The sequence below is a fragment of the Crinia signifera genome, chromosome 2, assembly GCF_055691185.1.
Source record: "Crinia signifera chromosome 2, ASM5569118v1, whole genome shotgun sequence".
Taxonomy (NCBI): domain Eukaryota; kingdom Metazoa; phylum Chordata; class Amphibia; order Anura; family Myobatrachidae; genus Crinia; species Crinia signifera.
The window spans coordinates 19553540-19577790 of NC_139218.1; the positions used below are offsets into that span (position 1 = coordinate 19553540).

The 24251-nt window shown below is 47.6% G+C and overlaps 2 protein-coding genes and 1 pseudogene across 9 annotated transcripts in view; 2 read left to right on the forward strand and 1 right to left on the reverse strand.

The window, feature by feature from the left end:
- B3GALT5 (beta-1,3-galactosyltransferase 5) overlaps positions 1-23922 on the reverse strand; it is a 42393-nt gene extending 18471 nt beyond the window's left edge. For 2 of the 8 annotated variants that reach the window (XM_083171682.1, XM_083171676.1), the window contains exon 1: positions 23769-23922. The gene's annotated coding sequence lies outside the window, so the exon portion shown is untranslated. Of the gene's footprint in view, positions 1-8316; positions 8578-23761 lie in introns of all 8 variants that reach the window. The other 6 variants (XM_083171681.1, XM_083171675.1, XM_083171677.1 and 3 more) reach the window with 5 other exon arrangements.
- On the forward strand, positions 3375-7958 carry LOC146059447 (general transcription factor II-I repeat domain-containing protein 2A-like). Its single transcript, XM_083171674.1, has 2 exons — positions 3375-4707; positions 7430-7958. Exon 1 carries the CDS (start codon positions 3458-3460, stop codon positions 4703-4705), a length of 1248 nt encoding a protein of 415 aa, XP_083027800.1. The 5' UTR covers positions 3375-3457; the 3' UTR covers positions 4706-4707; positions 7430-7958.
- LOC146060883 (U2 spliceosomal RNA) lies at positions 14048-14187 on the forward strand (annotated as a pseudogene).
- Positions 23923-24251: the final 329 nt, after the last annotated feature.

The following is a 24251-nucleotide window of genomic DNA, read 5'->3' on the forward strand; positions in this document are numbered from 1 at the left end:
GGGTGTGGTCACTCAAAAGTGTATTTTTTAATGTATTGTAGCACACCATATACCCCTTTTACACATCATGCAACACAGTAGTATGCCCCTTATACTTGCCCCTTACATTAGTAATTCCACACACCTGCCCCCATTAGTAATGCCACACACCTGCCCCTTACATTAGTAATGCCACACACCTGCCCCTATTAGTAATGCCACACACCTGCCCCTCTTTAGATATTCCAAACACCTGCGCGCCAGCCTTAAAAAATGGCATCAATTGCAGCCCTATGCTGTCACAGTGACTCACCCATCCTCTGCGGCACCTGCGCTCCGGCTGTAGTGTGTCCGATGGCGGCTGTGTGTGCACGCGGCATAGTCCTGCGGCCTTTCGCGCATGTGCCGGTCCACGCCTGGCGCCTGCTATGCACAGGCTGAGCATCGGCTACACAGGATTACGCCGCGCACACACACACCCACCATCGGACACACATACAGCAGCACCTAGTGGCGGGCCAGTTGGGAGCTCTTCGTGGGCCTCATGTGGCCTGTGTGCCGCATGTTGCCCAGCCCTGGTCTAGATAGACAGTCAATAGGTCAATAGCATAATAGGGTCAAGGTGATGACAGGTCATTAGCTGTAAAAGTTCCACAGAGTAATGGTCGACACATATGGCCGACATAAGCTTTACTGAATAAATTCTGAAGACCCCACAAAACCTTTTTTTGCCCATATGTGGCAAAAATTCACTGATCAAACTTTTGTGGGCTATTATTGGGAAGTGTAACCTGCGCCGGCCGCAGGGCAGTGTAAGAATGCACCTTGCCTGGAGGGTGGTGAGTGAAGCGAGTCTGATAGGTCCTACATTACCACTAACTGGTATCACTGGTGATGAAACATACAAAATGACACCATATAAAGTTTTTATCAACCTTTTTTTGACCCGGTTGATGCCCGTTGACCATATGATGTCAATCTTTCGATCTATCTAATAACTTTCTCTGTGGATGTGTCATCTTCCCCATCTGCAGCGCAGTAGGGTCTAACTAGAGGTGTAAAACATACCACATAATTAAAAAAAAAATCCTGTATGAGACCAATCATAGCAGCTTTACGTTATCATTTTGACCATATCTAATACCCCTTTTCCACTAGCCTAAATATCCCGGGTTTTTGCCCGGGAGCGCGCAAAACCTGGAATTTTAGGCAGGTGGAAACGCTCCCTGTAGAAATAACCCAGGTCGTGAGACACGGCATTTCTGGTAGCGACCAGGGTTGAATGCGTGTTCAACCTGGGTCACTGTGTAGTGTAAACGGGTAACCGGAGTCGATGCGACCCGGGTCCCATTCACTACAGTGCAAAAGCCAGCGCTGGGAGATGCTCTCATCTCCCAGCACCTCCCCGACCCCACCTCCCGGTGACCGCACCCTCCCGGCATTATGCTGGGTGGGGACTCTAGTGTGAATGGGTTAGTCGCACACAGGTTGTAGCCGGGTACAAAATCCCATGTGCGACCTGGCTTGCAGATGAAAAAGGGGTATAATTTTGTTTCTGCCACTGTATATAACAGGACCATATTATGTTAAAGAAACACATTTGTCCCCATGTTCAGAATGTGCACCATAGAGGAAGTGAAAGCAAGTTCTCTTTCCCGCTTCACCCACACACCCCATTCACATGCTGATCGTCTGCCTTTCCCGCTTCACCCACACACCCCATTCACATGCTGATCGTCTGCCTATAGAGATTGCCAGCAGAAGGCTGCTGACTACACGCTTAGCATACGAAATAACCAAAGCACAGCGTGTGCAACGGGAACACTCGGAACACAGAATTATAGACGGAGAATAAATGATAGTGTTCTAGATCTGCCGTGATTGTTATGTATATTATACTGTATGATTATACTCTAGAACTAGACCCACTAGTGCAGGGGTCGGGAACCACTGGCTCGCGAGCCAGGTGTGGCTCTTTTGATGACTTCATATGGCTCGCCCATTATTTTAATTGGGCGGAGGCGTGGCGTGGCTGGCGCTCGGACCGGACGCGGCTGAGAGGAGCTCCCGTAAGGACACCGTTATCCGCCCTGAACCTGCCCTGATACCCACCCTCCTCGACCTCCCAAGGCCACCTACCACCATCCTGAATCCACCGACCCGAGCCGCGGAGCCGGAGTGCACTTTTAAGTGCGCTTGCAGGTTGTGGCCTGGTCCGGTGGTGGAAGCCGGGAGCTCAATTAGGAGAGGAGCCCGGCGGCATCTGTGTTCCCGCCCGGCGGTTCTACCGCCGGAAGATTCTCCTCAGCACTCTCTGTGCCCTCACCTCCACCTTGTGGCCCCAAGAGACGCGGGGGAACCCGGCGGGGACCCGGAGTTTGTTTGCTGTGGCGTGGCTGACGCGCTGCGGACCGTTGGTGTGCTGGTAAGAAGGGGACTTGCGGGGACCCTGATAGGCAGCCAGTTCACTGGAGCTCCCGTATACCCCTTTATCCAAGCCCCTCCTGACTCCTTGCTGCTGTCAGATAGGGACAACAGACAGACTCAAGGGGGTAGCTGCAGCAGCTAATGCCCAGGAGGAGACTCGAGTAGCCTCACCTCAAACCTACACTGGGATATGCCCTCTCTTATTTAAGATTTTGGGCCTGGCTTAATCAATCAGAGGAGACCCCTTTCTCTTCAGGTCCTGCGGTTGAAGAAAGCCTGGGTAGGGGCAACCATCCACAGCACCACCCCCCTACACTCTCAGCAGTTATAATCTACCACCGCTCACAGGGCCGCCCACAAGATGGCGAAAAGAAAAAAAGATGACGACTATCGTACATTTCAGGACGAATGGACCGAAGAATTTGCCTTTGTGGAGAGAGCAGGTTCTGCGGTGTGTCTAATTTGCAATGACAAAATTGCATCGATGAAACGGTCAAATATAAAGCGGCACTTCGACACGCGCCATGCTACCTTTGCATCAAAATACCCTGTGGGAGACAGCAGAAAGAAAGCGTGCCAAGAGCTACTGAGCAGGGTGCAAGCTAGCCAGCAGCAACTCCGCGTATGGTCCCGGCAAGGTGACTATAATTCCGCTAGCTTTGCTGGATCTTTAGCAATAGTGAGGAACGGAAAACCATTCACAGATGGCGAGTATGCTAAAAAGTTCATGCTGGATGTAGCCAATGAACTTTTTGATGATCTTCCGAACAAAAACAAGATAATCAAACGGATACAAGACATGCCTCTGTCGGCAAGAACTGTTCATGATCGTACCATCATGATGGCAAACAAAGTGGAGGAAACGCAAGTGAAGGACATAAATGCAGCGCCGTTCTTTTCCCTGGCTTTGGATGAGTCGACAGATGTGAGCCATTTGTCGCAGTTCAGCGTAATTGCAAGATATGCTGTTGGTGACACACTGCGCGAAGAAAGTCTTGCTGTTCTGGCAATAAAAGGGTCCACAAGAGGTGAGGATTTATTCAAGTCTTTCATGGAGTTTGCTCAAGAAAAAAATCTACCTATGGATAGACTTCTCTCAGTGTGTACTGATGGTGCTCCGTGTATGGTGGGGAAAAACAAAGGATTTGTGGCGCTTCTTCGTGAACATGAAAATAGACCCATCCTAAGTTTCCATTGCATTCTACACCAGGAGGCACTTTGTGCTCAGATGTGTGACGGGCAGTTTGGCGAAGTGATGTCGCTGGTCATTCGTGTGATCAACTTTATTGTTGCCCGAGCCTTAAATGATCGCCAGTTTAAAACACTGCTGGATGAAGTTGGAAATAACTATCCTGGTCTGCTTTTGCACAGCAATGTGCGTTGGTTGTCAAGAGGGAAGGTGCTTAGCCGTTTTGCGGCTTGCCTGAACGAAATCCAGACTTTCCTTCAAATGAAAGGCATCGAGCATCCTGAGCTAGCCGATACTGAGTGGCTCCTCAAGTTTTACTATCTCGTAGATATGACTGAACATCTGAACCAGCTCAACGTGAAAATGCAAGGCATTGGAAATACAGTGTTATCCCTTCAACAAGCTGTGTTTGCTTTTGAAAACAAGCTAGAGCTCTTCATTATGGATCTTGAAACAGGTCGTTTACTACATTTTGAAAAACTGAGCCAGTTTAAAGATGCATGCACAGCAAGTGATCCCAATCAAAACTTGGATCTCCACCAGCTAGCTGGCTTCACATCCAGTCTCCTACAGTCCTTCAAAGCGCGCTTTGGAGAATTTCGTGAGCACGCTAGTCTTTTTAAGTTCATCACCCATCCAACCGAGTGTTCACTAAACACAGCCGATCTGAGTTACATTGCTGGTGTCTCCATCAGAGATTTTGAAGCAGAAGTGGCTGACCTGAAGGCCTCAGACATGTGGGTGAACAAGTTCAAGTCACTGAATGAAGATTTGGAAAGAATCACACGACAGAAAGCGGAGTTGGCGAGCAAGCACATGTGGACAGAAATGAAAAAACTTCAAACCGAAGACCAGCTGATTCTCAAAACTTGGAACGCGCTTCCTGTCACATACCACACACTGCAGCGTGTGAGTAATGCTGTGTTGACCATGTTTGGATCTACGTATGCATGTGAGCAGTCATTCTCACATCTTAAAAACATCAAGTCCAATCTACGATCACGTTTAACGGATGAAAGTCTCAACGCTTGCATGAAGCTTAACCTCACCAAGTACCAACCAGACTACAAAGACATCAGCAAATCCATGCAGCACCAGAAGTCGCATTAATGGTGAGTATTATAACAACATTATTTAATTTTTAATGTCAGTATAAAACGCCTCTGAATTTATTCTTTTAAATTTTAAAAGAATAAATTCAGAGGCGTTTTATATTGACATTTAGTTGAATTCACTTTTAAAATATATTATATGGCTCTCACTGAAAAAAATTTCCGAATATTTTGCTTTCATGGCTCTCATAGTCAAAAAGGTTCCTGACCCCTGCACTAGTGGGTATTATACACGTGGCACTAACTATTGAGCCTATCATACATACATACATACATACATACATAGTAACATACAGTAGTAACATAGTAGTTAAGGTTGAAAGAAAGACGTTAGTCCATCAAGTTCAACCTATAGGATTCCCTTAGTGGCCAAAAATGTGTTCAGTTTTGATTTAAATTAATTAATTGCCCCCACTAGCAATGAGATCCAGAATTTTACTGCTCTAAGGCCCTTATTCAGATCTGATCGCAGTACAAATTTGTTTGGAAAATGGGCAAAACCATGTGCACTGCAGGTGGGGCAGATGTAACATGTGCAGAGAGAGTTAGATTTGTGTGAGTTATTTTGTTTCTGTGCAGGGTAAATACTGTCTGCTTTATTTTTACACTGCAATTAAGATTTCAGTTTCAACACACCCCAAACAAATTTAACTCTCTGCACATGTTACATCTGCCCCACCTGCAGTGCACATGGTTTTGCCCATTTTCCGAACAAAGTTGTACTGCGATCAGATCTGAATAAGGGCCTAATGGTGAAGAATCCTCTTCTTAATTCAGTACGGAATTTCTTTTCCACGAGCCTCAGTACATGCCCGTGTGTCCTAAGTATAGGCCTGTTAGTGACCAATCATCTCCCAGTTCTATATGATTCCCAGTCCTGTAGTTGAACATACTAATCATATCACCTCTCAACCTCCATTTCTCCAGTGAAAACATATTCAGCCTGGTTAACCTATCTTTGTATTCTAGCGATTTGAGACCTTTTACTAGCTTAGTCGCCCTTCTCTGTACCTGTTCCAATTAATTTGTCCTTTTTAAGGTGCGGTGCCCAGAACTGAACACAGTAGTCCAAGTGTGGTCTCACCAATGCCTTGTAAAAGGCACTATCACATTGGCATCCCATTCCCCTTTTAATGCATGCGAGTGTCCGTTTTGCTGCCGCACTTGAGCAGTGTGCACTATTACACAATTTTTGATGACCCCCAAGTCCTTCTCTACAGCAGAATTCATTTTTGTTCCCATAATAAATTATTTTACATTTATCAACGTTAAACTGCATTTTCCACCTTTCCAGTTTAATTGTCACTTTGTATTGTTTCCATATTCTCTCCTGAGTTAATTTCCTTTCTCAATTACGTGTCGTTCGCAAATATTGTAATTTTACTCACTATGTCACTTCCTATATCATACTCATTATGAGTAGTAATACTCATTAGTATATTAAACAAGGTGGGTTCCAATATTGAACCTTGCGGGACTCCACTTTGGACCTTATTTCCTTCAGCCTCATCTATCCACCCGCCCACCATTTTAAGAGCAGAGGAGGACTGTAAACGGGTAATCCAGGCAGTGGCTTGTGGAAATGAGCGGGCCGAGAGGAGGGCATGCCGGGCTGTAGAGACAGAGAGGGCCTCCCTGAGGGGCTGCCGGTCTTCCACTTGGGTGCGGATGGGCAACGGTGCCACCACTACAGAGCCACGCCGCCACTGAGTATGCCACAGGGTAGTGGACGGGGAGCATGTATGGAGGAGGACTTGAGCCCTGCAGTAACTCATTTTTATACTAGAAAAATATTCAGTTACCCCCTGGCATTTTTTCAATCTCGAATCCCGGGATTGAAAAAATGGCCCGGGATTGGCATCCATAGTCACCAGCATTGGCGGCTGCAGAGGCGGGGCTGCAGCACAGTTCAAAATTCATATAGGGGAGCCACACCCACTGCCACCAACTGCCATCCTAAACTTCCCTATTTGAATTTTGAACTGTGCTGCAACCCCTCCTCTGGAGTCACCACTGGTCACCAGGATTGGCGACACCTGGCGCAGCCAAGAGACCCCATGAAAAGGCGGTGTGGCTTTACATTAAGGGGCATGGCCTTGCCGGAGCCCCATTAACATTACATAAGGGGTGTGGCTTCATGGAGTCAGCATTTTGTTGCCGACCCCTGGAAGTTTGACCCCCGGGATCAGCTCGTAAACCCAGCACTGGTCTAAGGTGTGTTCATAGGTTGGGTCATGGGTTTCAGTACCAGTACGTGGGAACAAATAATAGCCCCACAGACAACGGAGCAGGTGACAAGAGAAATAAATTACAGATTTTAGTTCCTCTTTCAACGGGCTGCCTCTTGGTCCTTCTGCTCCGTGTTTGCCACCTGCTCCTCTTCCTTGGCAAGACAAGAAAGATGAGGAGGCGGATCCACTGTGTGGTAAACGTTCTGCAAGTTCACAGGGGAGGGGGGTGCACCTAGCCAACATGGCACCCTAAAACTAGGGGTCCATGACGGATCTCGGTCAGCTTTTTAGAGTAGCCAACTCTGATCTTAGAGGAATGTTCCATTTAGTAACCACCACCACAAAATGGCCCCTGATAATGAATAGGGCCTTTATTAAGTAACGTGCTGTAGGTCTGGTATTCCTAATTAGATCACAGTTTAACTGTAGAATAACTGTTCATTGCAATAATAGCTGTTTGTTTACCTCAACCCTTCTATGTAATTATCCAGGCATTTCAGCTGGAATATTATCGTAATCATCCCTTCCTGTTACCGAAGCACAATACACCGTCCAGCTCTGCACCGCGCTTGGTACTCTCTGCCAGGGTTTCTGAAATGTGCCACCCTGGTTTGGTGAAGCGGCAGAACTGGCAGGGCAAATGGGGTCAGTTCAATCCTAATAAGCAATGAATGAACGCTGGACAAAAGACGGGCACAGAACAATAGCACCCGGTTCATTACGGCCATCCAGTATTTACGTGTTATTTAAAAAAAAGATTTGTATGACTTTGTATTAGTACCATTCCTTTAACCCTTTGAGTGTCATAGTGAATTTGTCAAAATTTGAAAAATGCCAAGCAAACAATTTTATTCCTCATAATGACCCGTAATGTTACCTTATACAGGAAATATAATCTCTTTTTACACATTTTTTTTTTTTTTGAATTTATATAACACATGTGAGCCACGCTGGTATTTTTAGCGGATATTTTGCACATCTAACGCAGAGATGTTGGCACTCAAAGTGTTAAAAGGGCTTTGCAGGGATTTCTATCCATGTCATATGTATTTTCAATTTTCACAAATAAATAAACTACAAATAAGTAATAAAAGCATAGAGTCTGATTAAGGTTTGTTAGAAAAGCAAAAAAAAATAAAAAAAAGCACACAACTGGGCAAAACCCTGCTGCACCGCAGGTGGGGCAGATGTAACGTGCAGAGAGCGTTAGATTTGGGTGGGGTGTGCTCAAACTGAATTTAAGATTGCATTGTAAAACTAAAGCAGACAGCATTTACTTGTGTGGATTGAAAGATAGACCGTGTCTAGGTCAAAATCAACAGGTCGACAAATGTTGGTCGACAGTAACAAAGTTAACACGTGAAAAGGTTCAACATACCTCGACATTGAAAAATGTTTACAAATAAAAAGGTTGACATGGAAACGGTCGACACGTGAAAAAGTCGACACTGGTTTTCATGCTTTTGGGGGTGTCTGTGTCGACATCTGGCAGCATGGACCCAAAATTAGTGTAATGCGTACCCTCACATGACTTCACGTGCCATGCATTACCGCTGTCACTAGTAGTCGACATTCTTAATTACTGTATGAACAAGTCTTTTTTTGACCTTTTGCTTGTGTCGAGAGTTTTTATGTTGACCTATTGACCAATAGATAGATAGATAAGATAAGATTAGATATTGAACCACCATATATATAAAAATGTTATTACAATAAAATTATTTAATTCCATCAAACAGAATTCAAGTACCAACTGTTAATTTCATCCAGACAATCCTTTGGGTTATCGTTTTCTGGGTCCACACACGCCCCATATTGAATAAAATGTGACTAATTGTACAGTGCAGATAAAAGGATATTAATCAGGTGCTGCGATCCCCATGGACACATCATTGCTGCTGCTGGATTTCACATCAACACTAATACTTGTGCAAGTTTGCAATTAGTGTTGAAAAACTCTGGAGAATTACTGAGTAAAGGTTACTTCTGGTGAGCGCAACAGTTACTAAGGAGGCTATAATTAAGTGTTTACCAGATATTAACCACGGTGGAAAAATATCCAGTGGATACAGCTAGCTACATTAATAGTCCACCATCGAAAAGGCCACAATTACGTAAGAGCATCAGATAACACATCAGGAACAAACAGACAACGCAAAGCAGCTCCTTCATTACAATGAGGGACAAAAACGAGTTGCTGGGGAGATTTAAATTTTTTCTTATTATTTTCCATATACCGATTATAATTTTATAGTTTCATTACAGATTATTTCTGTGGTTCGTAGCATGCGATGCATTCTTTTATCTCTATTGCATAAATGTTTTTTGCTTTATCGAATTTATCCAAATAACCGTTTTGTTAATTTTTTTGGTACTTGTTTCCTAGCACGGCCACCACGATTTCTATCGTGGTGGTCGTGTCGGAAAAAATCGTGTCGGTCGCGTCGGGTGCATACCAAAACGCACACGACGCGACCGACGCGATGTACCCGATTTCTCCAGAGGCTTCAATGTTAAAATTATTTAACATTGAAGCCTATGGAGAAATCGGGTCCATCGGGTCCATAGGCTTCAATGTTAAATTATTTTAACATTGAAACTGAGTCCATTTAACATAGTAAAAAATGGGAAAAGGGCCAATATGGGCCATTTCTCATTGGGTATGGCCCCGGCATGTGTGTAAAAAATAATGGCCCCCCATTGTGGCCGGCACCCCCACGATTGACGCGAACCCGAGGCGTGGCGAGCGCAGCGAGCCCGCGAGGGGCGGCGGTGCGCGTCCTCCGACCTTTTCATTCCCCTACTATCCACGTCGGCGTGGAGTTGAGAATAGATTAGTGTGGCGAGCGCAGCGAGACACCGAGCCCGAAGCGTGGCGAGCGCAGCGAGCCCCGCGAGTGGACGCGGATACCTGTCAAGGCCGCGAGGGACGCCCCTCGCCGGCTTGACAGGTATCCGCGTGCGCTCGCCATGCTTCGGGCTCGGTGGCTCGCTGCGCTCGCCACACTAATCTATTCTCAACTCCACGCCGACGTGGATAGTAGGGGAATGAAAAGGTCGGAGGACGCGCACCGCCGCTCCTCTCGGGCTCGCTGCGCTCGCCACGCTTCGGGTTCGCGTCAATCGTGGGGGTGCCGGCCACAATGGGGGGCCATTATTTTTTACACACATGCCGGGGCCATACCCAATGAGAAATGGCCCATATTCGGCCTTTTCCCATTTTTGTCCATGTTAAATGGACTCAGTTTCAATGTTAAAATAATTTAACATTGAAGCCTATGGACAAATCGGGTCCATCGCATAGGCTTCAATGTTAAATATTTTAACATTGAAGCCTATGGAGAAATCGGGGGCATCGCGTCGGGCGCGCATAGGCTTCAATGTTAAAATATTTTAACATTGAAGCCTATGGGGAAATCGTGGGCATCGCGTCAGTCGCGTCGTGTGCCTTCTTAAGGCACACGACCGACGCGATGTACCCGAGTTGTGCTTTTTTCAAAGGAAATCGCGGGCATCGCGGGCATCGTGTGCCTTAAAGTTAAGGCACACGATGCCCGCGATTGTGGCCGTGCTAGGAAACAAGTACCATTTTTTTCAGTGTTTTGGAGCAAATGGTTGGTTGCCCTTTGCTTCCATATATTACCAGATTTCTTGTTCCCACCAGACAGATTAGACAGATACAGATGGGGCCATGGTTCTCTTTGTTCCCGGTGCGCTGGATATACACCTAAAGGTTTACAGACACGGCTATTTTTGCTCCTGAAGCGCCCCGCCTTGGTGCACCAGTTGGCGAGAATGGGACGTGTGTATGAGATGGTTACGCCCCCCATTCACAGTGCAGTAGACATTGTCTATGAGATATCCGGATATCGTGGCACCCAAAAAAGGGCCACAACAGGTGGATGTTTTTACCTATGGACTGCAACACCCCCCCACCCCCCAGGTAAAATCCAAAAATGTGCTCTGCCCAAGTGAAGCCAGATGCGTCCCGTGAGACTGTGACTGGCAGTGCCTTCCTATTTGAAGTCCGACCTGCCAGTCACCCAAGGCAGTCACACTGGGTGGTGATCCCTCCCTTTGGGATGCCTCGTTGGCTTCCATTGGCTGAAGCAGACCATAGATCCAGGCGCATGCGCAGGGCCGCCATTGGGGGGGTCTGGGGGTACATGAGTCCCAGGCCCCAACAGGAATGGGGCCCGGATGGCAGCGTTGTAGGAGTTATACTTGCAGCACTGCTGCTGTCTCTTTAAGATAGAGCCGGCGGTCACTAGGACCCGCCGTTGCTCTCTGAAGACAGCAGCAGCTGAATCCTCCTCTGCTTTTCCAGGAGCTAGTGAGAAGCCCTCCTCTTACCGCTCACCGCACTCCGCGGCTGTTCGCAGGGTGGGGGGGGCGCTTCCCCAAGCCGCCGGGCGCCATTTCCCCAAGCCCGCCGGGCACTGCTAGGTATTGTGTGTAAACCAGTAGCAGGGCTTCACCCATCTACAACTTCATCTAATGTGCCTCCAGACCTGGATATTGCATTCAGACTCAAGGAAGTGTATATAAGGTGTGTTATATGTATTTAAAAGTATATAAGAAGTGTGTGTGGGGGGGAGGGGTGTATACTGCAGATACTACTATATAATCTTTCTGTGGAATTTGATGATAGTATATTCCTGTATATAAGGGGTGGGGGTAATAGGTATAAGGGGGATGGGGTAATAGGCATTTATGTATATAAGAAGGGGTTGGGGCTTTAGGTACTTGAGTCAGCCATGATTTAACTATATGCGGACAGCTACATATACAGTATATGGAACATATTACAAAACAAGCACAATTCAGAGGCGGAACTCATACAGCACAAACATGCTATGCTCCCACTGTAGCTCCACCTACATTATCCACAGCTCCGCCCACCTTTCCCCTATGGGGACCCTGCCATTTTGTCAGTCCCGGGCCCCAGAATTTGTGATGGCAGCCCTGCGCATGCGCAGTACCTACATTGATACTGTGCATGAGCCGGTACTGGTGCCTGTCATCCATACTATACAGGCACCACATCGGCGTCAGGGAGCCAGAGACTGGCCCGGAGCAGCGGGGGTGGGTTTTTTTATGGTCAGCGACAGCCCCCTCCTACTATAAGGTAGGAGCCACCACTACTCACAGCACGCCTGCATGTGAGTCTCCCCTCCTCTGGTGTCTCACAGAAATGCTGCCTGACTGTAGGGATGGCCGATGTCGAATACTTTTGCCATCGATGGGGGAGAACCAGATGGTTTCCCTCCATCGATGGCATAGCTCTGCCCCCCGCACCCGCAAAGCCCCGCCCCCGTGTTTTGAATGGCCCACAGGCCAATCAATCAAACACAATGGATGACCATCAATATGTAAAAATATCGATGGTCATCCATTGCATAGTTAAGCACTATCGATGGCCAGTTGCAGAATTGCCATCGATGGCAACCATCGATGGCAATGGCAACGATGGCCATCCCTACCTGACTGCACCTCACTCAATTCACATAGTGCGCCTACAGTACACGGGTGATCATACGGGTCAGTAACAGGCAACCTTACAAACATACATCACTATAACCCCAGATTATGTACAGTCCCCAGAAGGAGAGCTGCTTGCAAGAGATTACGTTCTAGTGGGGCGAAGGGTGGACCCATATTAAAGTCCTATCTCCAATTATAAATAAACCTACGTGACGCCAAGAATGTAGATTTATTGTTTCTGGACATTTGGTTTCTCTGCTGTCGGAAATGATCATTGTTTTGGGAGTAAAGACTTGAGGACTGTTCCTTATCACAGGAAGCAGACCTGTACTCAGAGACGGATGTCACCTACTGTGAAGCCATAACAAGTGACACAGGGGTGGCTGATGGAGGACTAGCTAATCCATTCCTAACTGTCATTCTTCAAACAGACAGTTACATGGCAGTTGGGGGCTGATTGGCTGGTACTTTATCACCCTCCACTTTATCACTTGTTAAGGCTTAATACATCTGGCCCCTAGCTCTGATCATTTTGGGCTAGTATCGCCGCCGCAGTCTGAGTGTGCCCCAGCCGTCCTTGAGATTTTTTATTGACAGCCGCCTGGAAATAGTTGATTCTCAACCGCAATGATAAACAGCGCTAAATAATCACCCGCAACAACAAAGATTAACCCCATGAGTATAAATTATGTCTACATACTTGGTCTGGGCTGGGCTGCAGATCATTCCACCTCAGGTGCTGGACGTATTTAAATGCTTTCCTTGGCTCCCAACAAAATTAACCCTAGAACACAGGTTCTCAAAGTCACCCCACACAGTGCATGTTTTGCAGGTCTCCTCACAGAATCAAGTGAAATAATTAGCTCCACCTGTGGATATTTTAACATGTGTCAGTCAGTAATGAGTGCACCTGTCGGGTGACCTCGAAAACATGAACTGCGTGGGATCCTGAGGACCGAGTTTGAGAACCACTGCCCTAGAATGTCTGTGTGTGCATGTACATGTGGTAGGGAATATAGTATGTAAGCTCCACTAGAGCGGGGACTGATGTGAATGTTCAAATATTCTCTGTACAGCGCTGCGGAATATGTGTGCGCTATATAAGAAACTGGTAATAAATAAATGCTTTGGTAACAGTCTACATACTTGGTCTGGGCTGGGCAGCAGATTATTCCACCTCATGTGTTGGACGTATTTAAATGATTTGGTAACCAACAGTTATGTACATACTTGGTCTGGGCTGGGCTGCAGATTATTCCACCTCAGGTGCTGGATTTATTTAAATGCTTTGGTAACCAACAGTTATGTAGATACTTGGTATGGGCTGGGCTGCAGATTATTCCACCTCAGGTGCTCGAATTATTTAAATGCTTTGGTAATTAATCATTCTGCACATTGCTTTAGATATCAGAAATGTGTTATTGACAAACTTAAAGTTAAAAAGCAAATCTCTGTTGCCTATGTGAAGGGAGGAATATCTTATCCTATGGAATGCCCTTCCACGCACAATAAGACTCTCCGCTAGTCTCCAAACTTTCAAGCGTTCCCTGAAAACTCACCTCTTCAGGCAAGCCTATCATATTTTGGTACTACATGCATAACCCTCTGAGGCACTTATGTATTATATAGCTTCTCTGCCTTTTGGCTAAGATCAAGTGTAGTATCTGTTCTTATCAGTTGGGTCTGGACCGCCCCCTGGCAGAGAATAGAGAAAAGCAGTACCGTAGCATCTTGTTACTGAGCTGAGGATTAGTAATCACCTCATGTTCTGGGCGAGTGCTAGGAATGGCTGAGTATCGATGCCCTGCTAGGGAGGGAATACCATTCTTTCCACTGGTAGGGAGGGGAGAAGCATCGGGCTTTGAGATGGGGCTCTTGTTCAGGGGTCTTTGCCTCTGTGGGAGAGTCACTCGAAAAGCCCGGTCTAGTATCCACTCCCAGGAAGACGGGAAAAGCTGGGACCGAGTAGATTGCTCACTGCCCGGGGGGTACATTGGACCCCGGCCAGGGAGACAGCGAAAAGCCCAGCCCAGTACTCAATCCCTGGGAGAGGTGAAACGTCGGGGCTGAGTAGGTGGTTTCTTCTTCCTCAGTTGGTCTATTTCTCTGCGGGGGAGACTCACCGAAAAAGCCCGGTGGAGTATCCATTCCCATGCCGGGGGTCGGAAAGGGCCTACTGGTGGAGCGGAGAAACACTTGGTCGGACGCCGACTGGCCGGCTGCCTGGAGTCCAAGGCTGCACTGTGCCCCCGGGGAAACTCGGGGGTGCTGAACCTGCACGGGTGATCCCCAAATCACCTGGCACAAGTAAGCACTTGCACTGCGCACTTCCCCCTCTAGGATAGGCTGCACGTCCTTACCTTGTCCTTTTGGATGGGGTAGGACAATTTTTCACACCCCCACCCCGGCCTTCTGGCTGGGGTCCTCTTTATTATTTATTTCTTTTCCTCTCTTCACGTTCGTGCACTTTTACACGTTTTCTGTTTTCTGTAGTGTGTCACGTTTTTTTGGGTAGTGTGGTCGACCCTTACGGGCCTTCCATTTCCCCAATGTGCCAAAGCTCTCGCCTTTTGGGGAGAGCTGCGGTCCCCCCGAGGACGACCCCGAGCCGCAAGGCGGAGGGAAGTCCACTGAGGGTCTCTCCAAACCTTCGGGTGCGGAGGACCCACCGTCCTAACCCTTCCGGGGGTTGAGGAAAGAGGGTCTCTCTAAGCTTCGGCGAAGAGGACCCACCGTTCCCTATTTTCCCCCTTCGGCCTTATGGTTGAGAGGGGTTAGGGGAAAAACGGGGCCCTTCTCCTTCGGGAGATAAGCCCATTCGATCGCACGGCCCCCTTTGCACGTGTTTAGGCACAGCACTGGTGGTAGGGAGCACACCTCGGGCTCCTGAGTTTTTTTCAAACTTATGTATTATATAGCTTTCCTTCTGGACTTGTAACTTGGTGGGACTGCTATGCTATTACTGGTGCCTGTCCTTGTGTTTCCCTCCTATATCCCTATAGATTGTAAGCTTGCAGCAGGGCCCTCTTACATCCAAATCTGTCTGTTGTTACCCAGTTTGTTTTATCACTGTCTACTATTGTAAAGCGGAATGGAATCTGCTGCGCTATATAAGAAACTGTAACAAAATCTGCTGCGCTATATAAGACACTGTAATGGAATCTGCTGCGCTATATAAGACTCTGTAACGGAATCTGCTGTGCTATATAAGACACTGTAACGGAATCTGCTGCGCTATATAAGACTCTGTAACAGAATCTGCTGCGCTATATAAGAAACTGTAACGGAATCTGCTGCGCTATATAAGAAACTGTAAATATATAATAAATAACTCCGGGAGGCTCACATACAATTGAGGACTTGATGTGCCATTTTCTACATGTAAAAAAAACAACAACGGGGAGCTGCAGGGCGGTGAGGAGCAGTGGGGGCAGGCGGCGGCAGTTCTGAAATGAGTGGCCGGCTGGGGAGTGCGTGGTGACCTGATCATCATTGTCCACTGTCCAGCGCCGCAGCGGCCGGGCAGCGGCAGCTATTACATCTTTAAATTAATGTGTCAAATGACTCTCCGGCTTTTGATTGGCTGAGATAGAGCACTCTCAGCCAATCAGCGGCCGCGGAGGGAGGCCACTGATTGGCTGAGAGTGCTCTATCTCAGCCAATCATTAGCCGGGCAGTCATTTGACATGTTATTTTAATGTTGTAAATGCCGCTGCAGCCTGCCTGCTACGGCGATGGACAGTGGACTGGACACTGATGATCAGGTCACGGCCGCCCGCCCCAGCACTGATCTGATTACCACCACCGCCTGCCCGCGGCAGTGCCAGAAAGCTGATGATCACCGCCGTAGCTGGACGTCTTCCTCACGGCACCCCCCCCCCCCCCCCGCAACTCATTCAAGAGCCGCCACTGCCAGCCCGCTGCAGGAGGTCGGACTTGATCGTACATGCTGCACGTCTGACCACCTGATCCAGTCCAATGCGCACGGGACCGCGCATCGGATCAAATGTGAAACACATGCGATTTTGGGCCGATTTCATGCAATTTATCGGCCCAAGTGCTCAAATCGGTCCAAAATCGCATAGTATATGGGGGCCTTTAATGTCACATGCTATTTTGGAATGCATGGGTGTTTATGTAAGCTAGATTATTATTGTTTCATTGTAGTAGGGGGGTTGGGGATTGGGTGAGTGCACATGCATTTAAAGATCACTACATAGGTTGTGGGCCGTATAGGCTGTGTGCATAATAGTTTTGAAGTGCATCATTTTTAAAGTGCGCCATAATTTAAATATTACTGCTGCGTTATACTGGCGTTCCACTGAAGTGTAACAGAAGGACAGAAAACAACAACTGAGAAAACCAAAGACTGCTTTGCGTGAGTTCAATTCATTCTCACAACATACTACTCCTGGCTACTTAATCTGGCTATTCAACCATAATATCATCATTTTTACATCTGCAAGCAACTTTTATTATCACTGTTAATGCTTGTATTTTGCACTGTTAGTTTTGGAAATGCCCAGCTGTACCTGTAATGACTTCACCTCCCCTGCTCTTCCATTGATAGTAGGTGTCCCCCAACATTTTATTCTTGCTCTCCTCTTCTCTATCTCTATACGTCCTCTCTGGGGGAGCTTATTTGCTCACTCAACTTCCACTCTCACCTCTATGCTGATAATATTGAAATCTACCGCTCCTCTCCTGATCTCTCTCCCTCTATCCTCACTCATATCTCCAACTGTCTCTCTGCTGTCTACTCTTGGATGACCCAGCGCTTTTTTAGACTTAAAATATCAAAGACTAAGCTGACCTCTTCCTACCCTCCTGCATAATACCCGACCATCTCTCATCTTAACCTGTTTATGGCCACGTCTACCCCTTCTGTGTCACCCCTGCCTGTCTAACCCTCCACTTTAGAATGTATGCTCTCACGAGCAGGGCCCTCTCTCCTCATGTGCCTTTCTTAGAATATATAAACCTCTGCCATCCTGATGATTGCTTCATTGTCCTGTCTCCTGATGCAACTATCCATATTTACCATGTACTTGTCCTAAACTGTCTTGTACTATAATTCGGTACATGTTTTTGTTTATAATTATTCTCTGTAAAGCGATGCGGAATCTGTGTGCGCTATATAAGAACCTATAAATAAATAATAAATTATGTTCAAAGTCTTTTTTTTTTTTTTATAGAAAAGTTTTTATTGTACATGGCAGTTTTACATATTTTTTTTATACCCCTTGTCATCTGTTTATGGGGCCTGGGTATGGGTCATAGTAATTAAGGGCCTTATTTTGGTTCATTCTTTCTGACAAAATCCTTCTTAGATGGGCAAAACCATGTGCACTGCAGGTGGGGCAGGTGTTACTTGTGCAGAGAGAATTAGATTTGGGTGTGGTTTTACTTCAAAGTGAGATCTATATTGCAGTGTAAAAATAAAGCAGTCAGTATTTTCCCTGCACAGAAACTAAATTACTCACCCAAATCTAATTCTCTCTGCACATGTTACATCTGCCCCCCCTGCAGTGCACATGGTTTTGTCCATCTAAGAAGGATTTTGTCAGAAAGAATGAACCAAAATAAGGCCCTAAGACTGGAAAAAGATATTAGTACATCGAGTTTACCTATCTAACTTGTAACTACTGACTTGAGTAAGTCATATCTATAGTAGATACAAGTCAGATAGTTTGGGCAAAACCATGTGCACTGCAGGTGGGGCAGATGTAACATGTGCAGAGAGAGTTAAATTTGGGTGGGGTGTGCTGAAACTGAAATCTAAATTGCAGTGTAAAAATAATGCAGCCAGTATTTACCCTGCACAGAAACAAAATAACTCACACAAATCTAACTCTCTCTATACATGTTACATCTGCCCCACCTGCAGTGCACATGGTTTTGCCCATTTTCCAAACAAATTTGTACTGCGATCAGATCTGAATAAGGGCCTTAGAGCAGTAAAGTTGGGGCAATTAATGAATTTAGATCAAAACTGAACACGTTTTTGGCCACTAAGGGAATCCTATAGGATTCCCTTAAGGTGCGTACACACGGGGCGATATATTGCCCCGGGGCGCTCAATGCCCCCTTTTCATCGGCGACCAGAGGTAATCAGCTGGTCAGGGCAGAAAACGGGAGCACGCACCCCGCGATTTATCGCAGGGGCACACTCCCATCACTGGCAATATGGTCACCAGCGACTATATTGCCCGCGATATTAGCAAACATCGCTGCCCTGTATACACGGCTTTAGTGGACAAAAATGCATCTAGTTGCTGTAATCACCCCCACCGGCAATGAGTTCCCAGTGCTCTGATCAATACCCTGGGGAACAGTGCTCTGATCCCTACACTTGGGAACAGTGCTCTGATCCCTACACTTGGGAACAGTGCTCTGATCCCTACACTTGGGAACAGTGGTCTCATCACTACCCTGTGGAACAGTGCTCTGATCCCTACATTTGGGAACAGTGGTCTCATCACTACCCTGTGGAACAGTGCTCTGATCCCTACACTTGGGAACAGTGCTCTGATCCCTACACTTGGTAACACGGCTCTGATCCCTACCCTGGGAAACAATAGTGCGCTTATCACTACACTGTGGAACATCACTCTGATCACTACACTGGGGGAACAGTGCTCTCTGATCACTACCCTGGGGGAACAGTGCTCTGATCACTACACTGGGGAACAGTGCTCTGATCACTACACTGGGAACAGTGCTCTCTGGTCACTACACTTGGTAACAGTGCTCTCTGATCACTACCCTGGGGAACAGTGCTCTGATCACTACACTGGGGAACAGTGCTCTGATCACTACACTGGGGAACAGTGCTCTCTGATCACTACCCTGGGGAACAGTGCTCTGATCACTACACTGGGGAACAGTGCTCTGATCACTACACTGGGGAACATCACTCTGATCACTACCCTGGGGTCACATTGCTCTGATCACTACCCTGGGGGAACATTGCTCTGATCACTACACTGGGGAACAGTGCTCTGATCACTACCCTGGGGAACAGTGCTCTGATCACTACACTGGGGGAACAGTGCTCTCTGATCACTACCCTGGGGGAACATTGCTCTGATCACTACACTGGGGAACAGTGCTCTAATTCCTACACTGGGAACAGTGCTCTCTGGTCACTACACTTGGGAACAGTGCTCTCTGATCACTACCCTGGGGAACAGTGCTCTGATCACTACCCTGGGGAACAGTGCTCTGATCACTACACTGGGGAACAGTGCTCTCTGATCACTACACTTGGGAACAGTGCTCTATGATCACTACACTGGGGAACAGTGCTCTGATCACTACACTGGGAGAACAGTGCTCTCTGATCACTACACTGGGGGAACAGTGCTCTCTGATCACTACCCTGGGGAACAGTGCTCTCTGATCACTACCCTGGGGAACAGTGCTCTCTGATCACTACCCTGGGGAACAGTGCTCTGATCACTACCCTGGGGAACAGTGCTCTGATCCCTACCCTGGGGAACAGTGCTCTGATCCCTATCCTGGGAAACAATAGTGTGCTGATCTCTACACTTGGGAACAGTGCTCTAATTACTACACTGGGGAACAGTGCTCTGATCTCTACACTGCGGAACACTGCTCTCTGATCACTACACTTGGGAACAGTGCTCTATGATCACTACCCTGGGGAACAGTGCTCTGATCACTACCCTGGGGAACAGTGCTCTGATCACTACCCTGGGGGAACAGTGCTCTGATCACTACCCTGGGGGAACATTGCTCTGATCACTACCCTGGGGGAACATTGCTCTGATCACTACACTGGGGAACAGTGCTCTCTGATCACTACCCTGGGGGAACAGTGCTCTGATCACTACACTGGGGAACAGTGCTCTAATCCCTACACTGGGAACAGTGCTCTCTGGTCACTACACTTGGGAACAGTGCTCTCTGATCACTACCCTGGGGAACAGTGCTCTGATCACTACCCTGGGGAACAGTGCTCTGATCACTACACTGGGGGAACAGTGCTCTCTGATCACTACCCTGGGGGAACATTGCTCTGATCACTACACTGGGGAACAGTGCTCTAATCCCTACACTGGGAACAGTGCTCTCTGGTCACTACACTTGGGAACAGTGCTCTCTGATCACTACCCTGGGGAACAGTGCTCTGATCACTACCCTGGGGAACAGTGCTCTGATCACTACACTGGGGAACAGTGCTCTCTGATCACTACACTTGGGAACAGTGCTCTATGATCACTACACTGGGGAACAGTGCTCTGATCACTACACTGGGGGAACAGTGCTCTCTGATCACTACACTGGGGGAACAGTGCTCTCTGATCACTACCCTGGGGAACAGTGCTCTCTGATCACTACCCTGGGGAACAGTGCTCTGATCACTACCCTGGGGAACAGTGCTCTGATCCCTACCCTGGGGAACAGTGCTCTGATCCCTATCCTGGGAAACAATAGTGTGCTGATCTCTACACTGGGGAACAGTGCTCTGATCCCTATCCTGGGAAACAATAGTGTGCTGATCCCTACCCTGGGGAACAGTGCTCTGATCCCTATCCTGGGAAACAATAGTGTGCTGATCTCTACACTTGGGAACAGTGCTCTGATTACTACACTGGGGAACACTGCTCTGATCTCTACACTGGGGAACACTGCTCTCTGATCACTACACTTGGGAACAGTGCTCTATGATCACTACCCTGGGGAACAGTGCTCTGATCACTACCCTGGGGGACAGTGCTCTGATCACTACCCTGGGGGAACAGTGCTCTGATCACTACCCTGGGGGAACATTGCTCTGATCACTACCCTGGGGGAACATTGCTCTGATCACTACACTGGGGAACAGTGCTCTCTGATCACTACCCTGGGGGAACAGTGCTCTGATCACTACCCTGGGGAACAGTGCTCTCTGATCACTACCCTGGGGAAACATTGCTCTGATCCCTATCCTGGGAAACAATAGTGTGCTGATCTCTACACTGGGGAACAGTGCTCTGATCATTACACTTGGGAACAGTGCTCTGATCACTATCCTGGGAAACAATAGTGTGCTGATCTCTACACTGGGGAACAGTGCTCTGACCCTATCCTGGCAAACAATAGTGTGCTGATCTCTACACTTGGGAACAGTGCTCTGATTACTACACTGGGGAACACTGCTCTGATCTCTACACTGGGGAACACTGCTCTCTGATCACTACACTTGAGAACAGTGCTCTATGATCACTACCCTGGGGAACAGTGCTCTGATCACTACCCTGGGGGAACAGTGCTCTGATCACTACCCTGGGGTAACATTGCTCTGATCACTACCCTGGGGGAACATTGCTCTGATCACTACACTGGGGAACAGTGCTCTCTGATCACTACCCTGGGGGAACAGTGCTCTGATCACTACCCTGGGGAACAGTGCTCTCTGATCACTACCCTGGGGAAACATTGCTCTGATCCCTATCCTGGGAAACAATAGTGCGCTGATCTCTACACTGGGGAACAGTGCTCTGATCATTACACTTGGGAACAGTGCTCTGATCACTACCCTGGGGGAACATTGCTCTGATCACTACACTGGGGAACAGTGCTCTGATCCATACACTTGGGAACAGTGCTCTCTGGTCACTACACTTGGGAACAGTGCTCTGATCACTACCCTGGGGAACAGTGCTCTGATCACTACCCTGGGGAACATCACTCTGATCACTACACTGGGGAACATTGCTCTGATCACTACACTTGGGAACAGTGCTCTGATCACTACCCTGGGGAACAGTGCTCTGATCACTACCCTGGGGGAACATTGCTCTGATCACTACACTTGGGAACAGTGCTCTCTGATCACTACCCTGGGGAACATCACTCTGACCACTACCCTTGGGAACAGTGCTCTGATCACTACCCTGGGGAACAGTGCTCTGATCACTACACTTGGGAACAGTGCTCTCTGATCACTACCCTGGGGAACAGTGCTCTCTGATCACTACCCTTTGGAAAACAGTGCTCTGATCACTATCCTGGGGAACAGTGCTCTGATCACTACCCTGGGGAACAGTGCTCTCTGATCACTACCCTTGGGAACAGTGCTCTGATCACTACCCTTGTGAACAGTGCTCTGATCACTACCCTGGGGGAACACTGCTCTGATCACTACCCTGGGGAACATCACTCTGATCACTACCCTGGGGGAACAGTGCTCTGATCACTACCCTGGGGAACATCACTCTGATCACTACCCTGGGGGAACAGTGCTCTGATCACTACCCTGGGGAACAGTGCTCTCTGATCACTACACTGGGGAACAGTGCTCTCTGATCACTACACTGGGGAACAGTGCTCTCTGATCACTACCCTGGGGAACATTGCTCAAAATACTACATTGTAGAAGAGTTCTACAATTGGGGAATGGTGCACTGAACACAATCCTGGAGAACAGTGCTCTGATCATTACCCTGGTGAACAGTACCTGGAGTACAACCCGGGGGAACAGTTCTTGCAATACTTCATTGGGGAACAGTGCTCGGAACACAATCTTGGGGAACACCCCTTGTAATACAATACTGGGTAGCCGCAGGGGCGTAACTACCATAGGTGCAGGGGGTGCAGCTGCTATGGGGCCCAGAGCTGAAGGGGGCCCATCTTTGCTGTCAAACTAATATGTTTTGCATACATTTATCACCATCAGTTGCTAAATAGGGGGCCCTTACAAACTTTTGCTATGGGGCCTACGAATATCTAGTTACGCCTCTGGGTAGCCGTGCCTGGAACACTACATTGGGGAAGACTTCTCAGAATATTATAATTGGGGAATGGTGTTCTGAGCATGGTCCTGGGGTGCAGTGCTCAGGATACTTCACTGGGGAACTAAATTCAAATGAACACTTCTAACTTCCCCATCAAACGATACGAACATGAGATGCAGACACAGAAGCTAATATGGAATATATATGATTTCATTTTGCAGGCTTCTGTCTCACTTCTCCGTGTGTTCTCGCATTGCCAGCTACACCGACTCCCATGTACCCAGTCCCAATAACAGAATGATGCGTTTCCAGGGAAAGTGGGATCGACAGAACAAGGCTACACATTCACAGAGGGACATAGACAGATACATACTGCTCCCTGCTAGAACCCAACAAGTCCACAGTGTACACTACCCATATGGGATTCTGGTACATTTACTTTACATCCTACAATATATAAGGCTTATTCATATAAACCAGTACTAGAACATCTGTAAAACGGTCCTTTTATGCTGCAAGAACAGAGGTTACAAGCTATATTGTGCATATATCAGTACAAATCCTGTATTATTCTGAGCAGACTATTGCCTACAGTACCTTGTACCTCTGCTGCTGCTGCTGCTGCTGGGCATCTGTATTCCTACGTCTTTGTTTGCAATCAGTGGAAATGATGATGTGCTGGAAATGAAACAAACAGCTAAATGCAGCAGACAATTCTCTCCCCAGCAATACCAAGGGAGGGAAGTAAGGGACTGTCTAGAAAGTATTGGATTATTTGTAGGCTCTGCCAGGGGGAGGAGATGTCTGTCACACGCAGCATGTGCCGTATAGACAATAGGTAAGTCTGTAAAGCAGATATTACTCTGTCATTAATTATAAAGTCAGATACCAGCACAGCCTCCTGTTCTCACATTCAGCACCTTCATTTCTTCACCCTTATAAACCTCTGAGCGTCTGATGCTCCCGCCATTCTTTTTACCGTAACAGACTAAGCAACCCACCCTTAAGAACCCCCCTTCCTTCTCCCTTCACCTGGAATAATCAAACTGAGTCATTTATTTATGGCGAATTAAAGGTCACATTTATG

Bases quoted from the DNA above. Each gene is read 5' to 3' on its own strand.
- LOC146059447 (XM_083171674.1), top strand. From the start codon at position 3,458: ATGGAGTTTGCTCAAGAAAAAAATCTACCTATGGATAGACTTCTCTCA.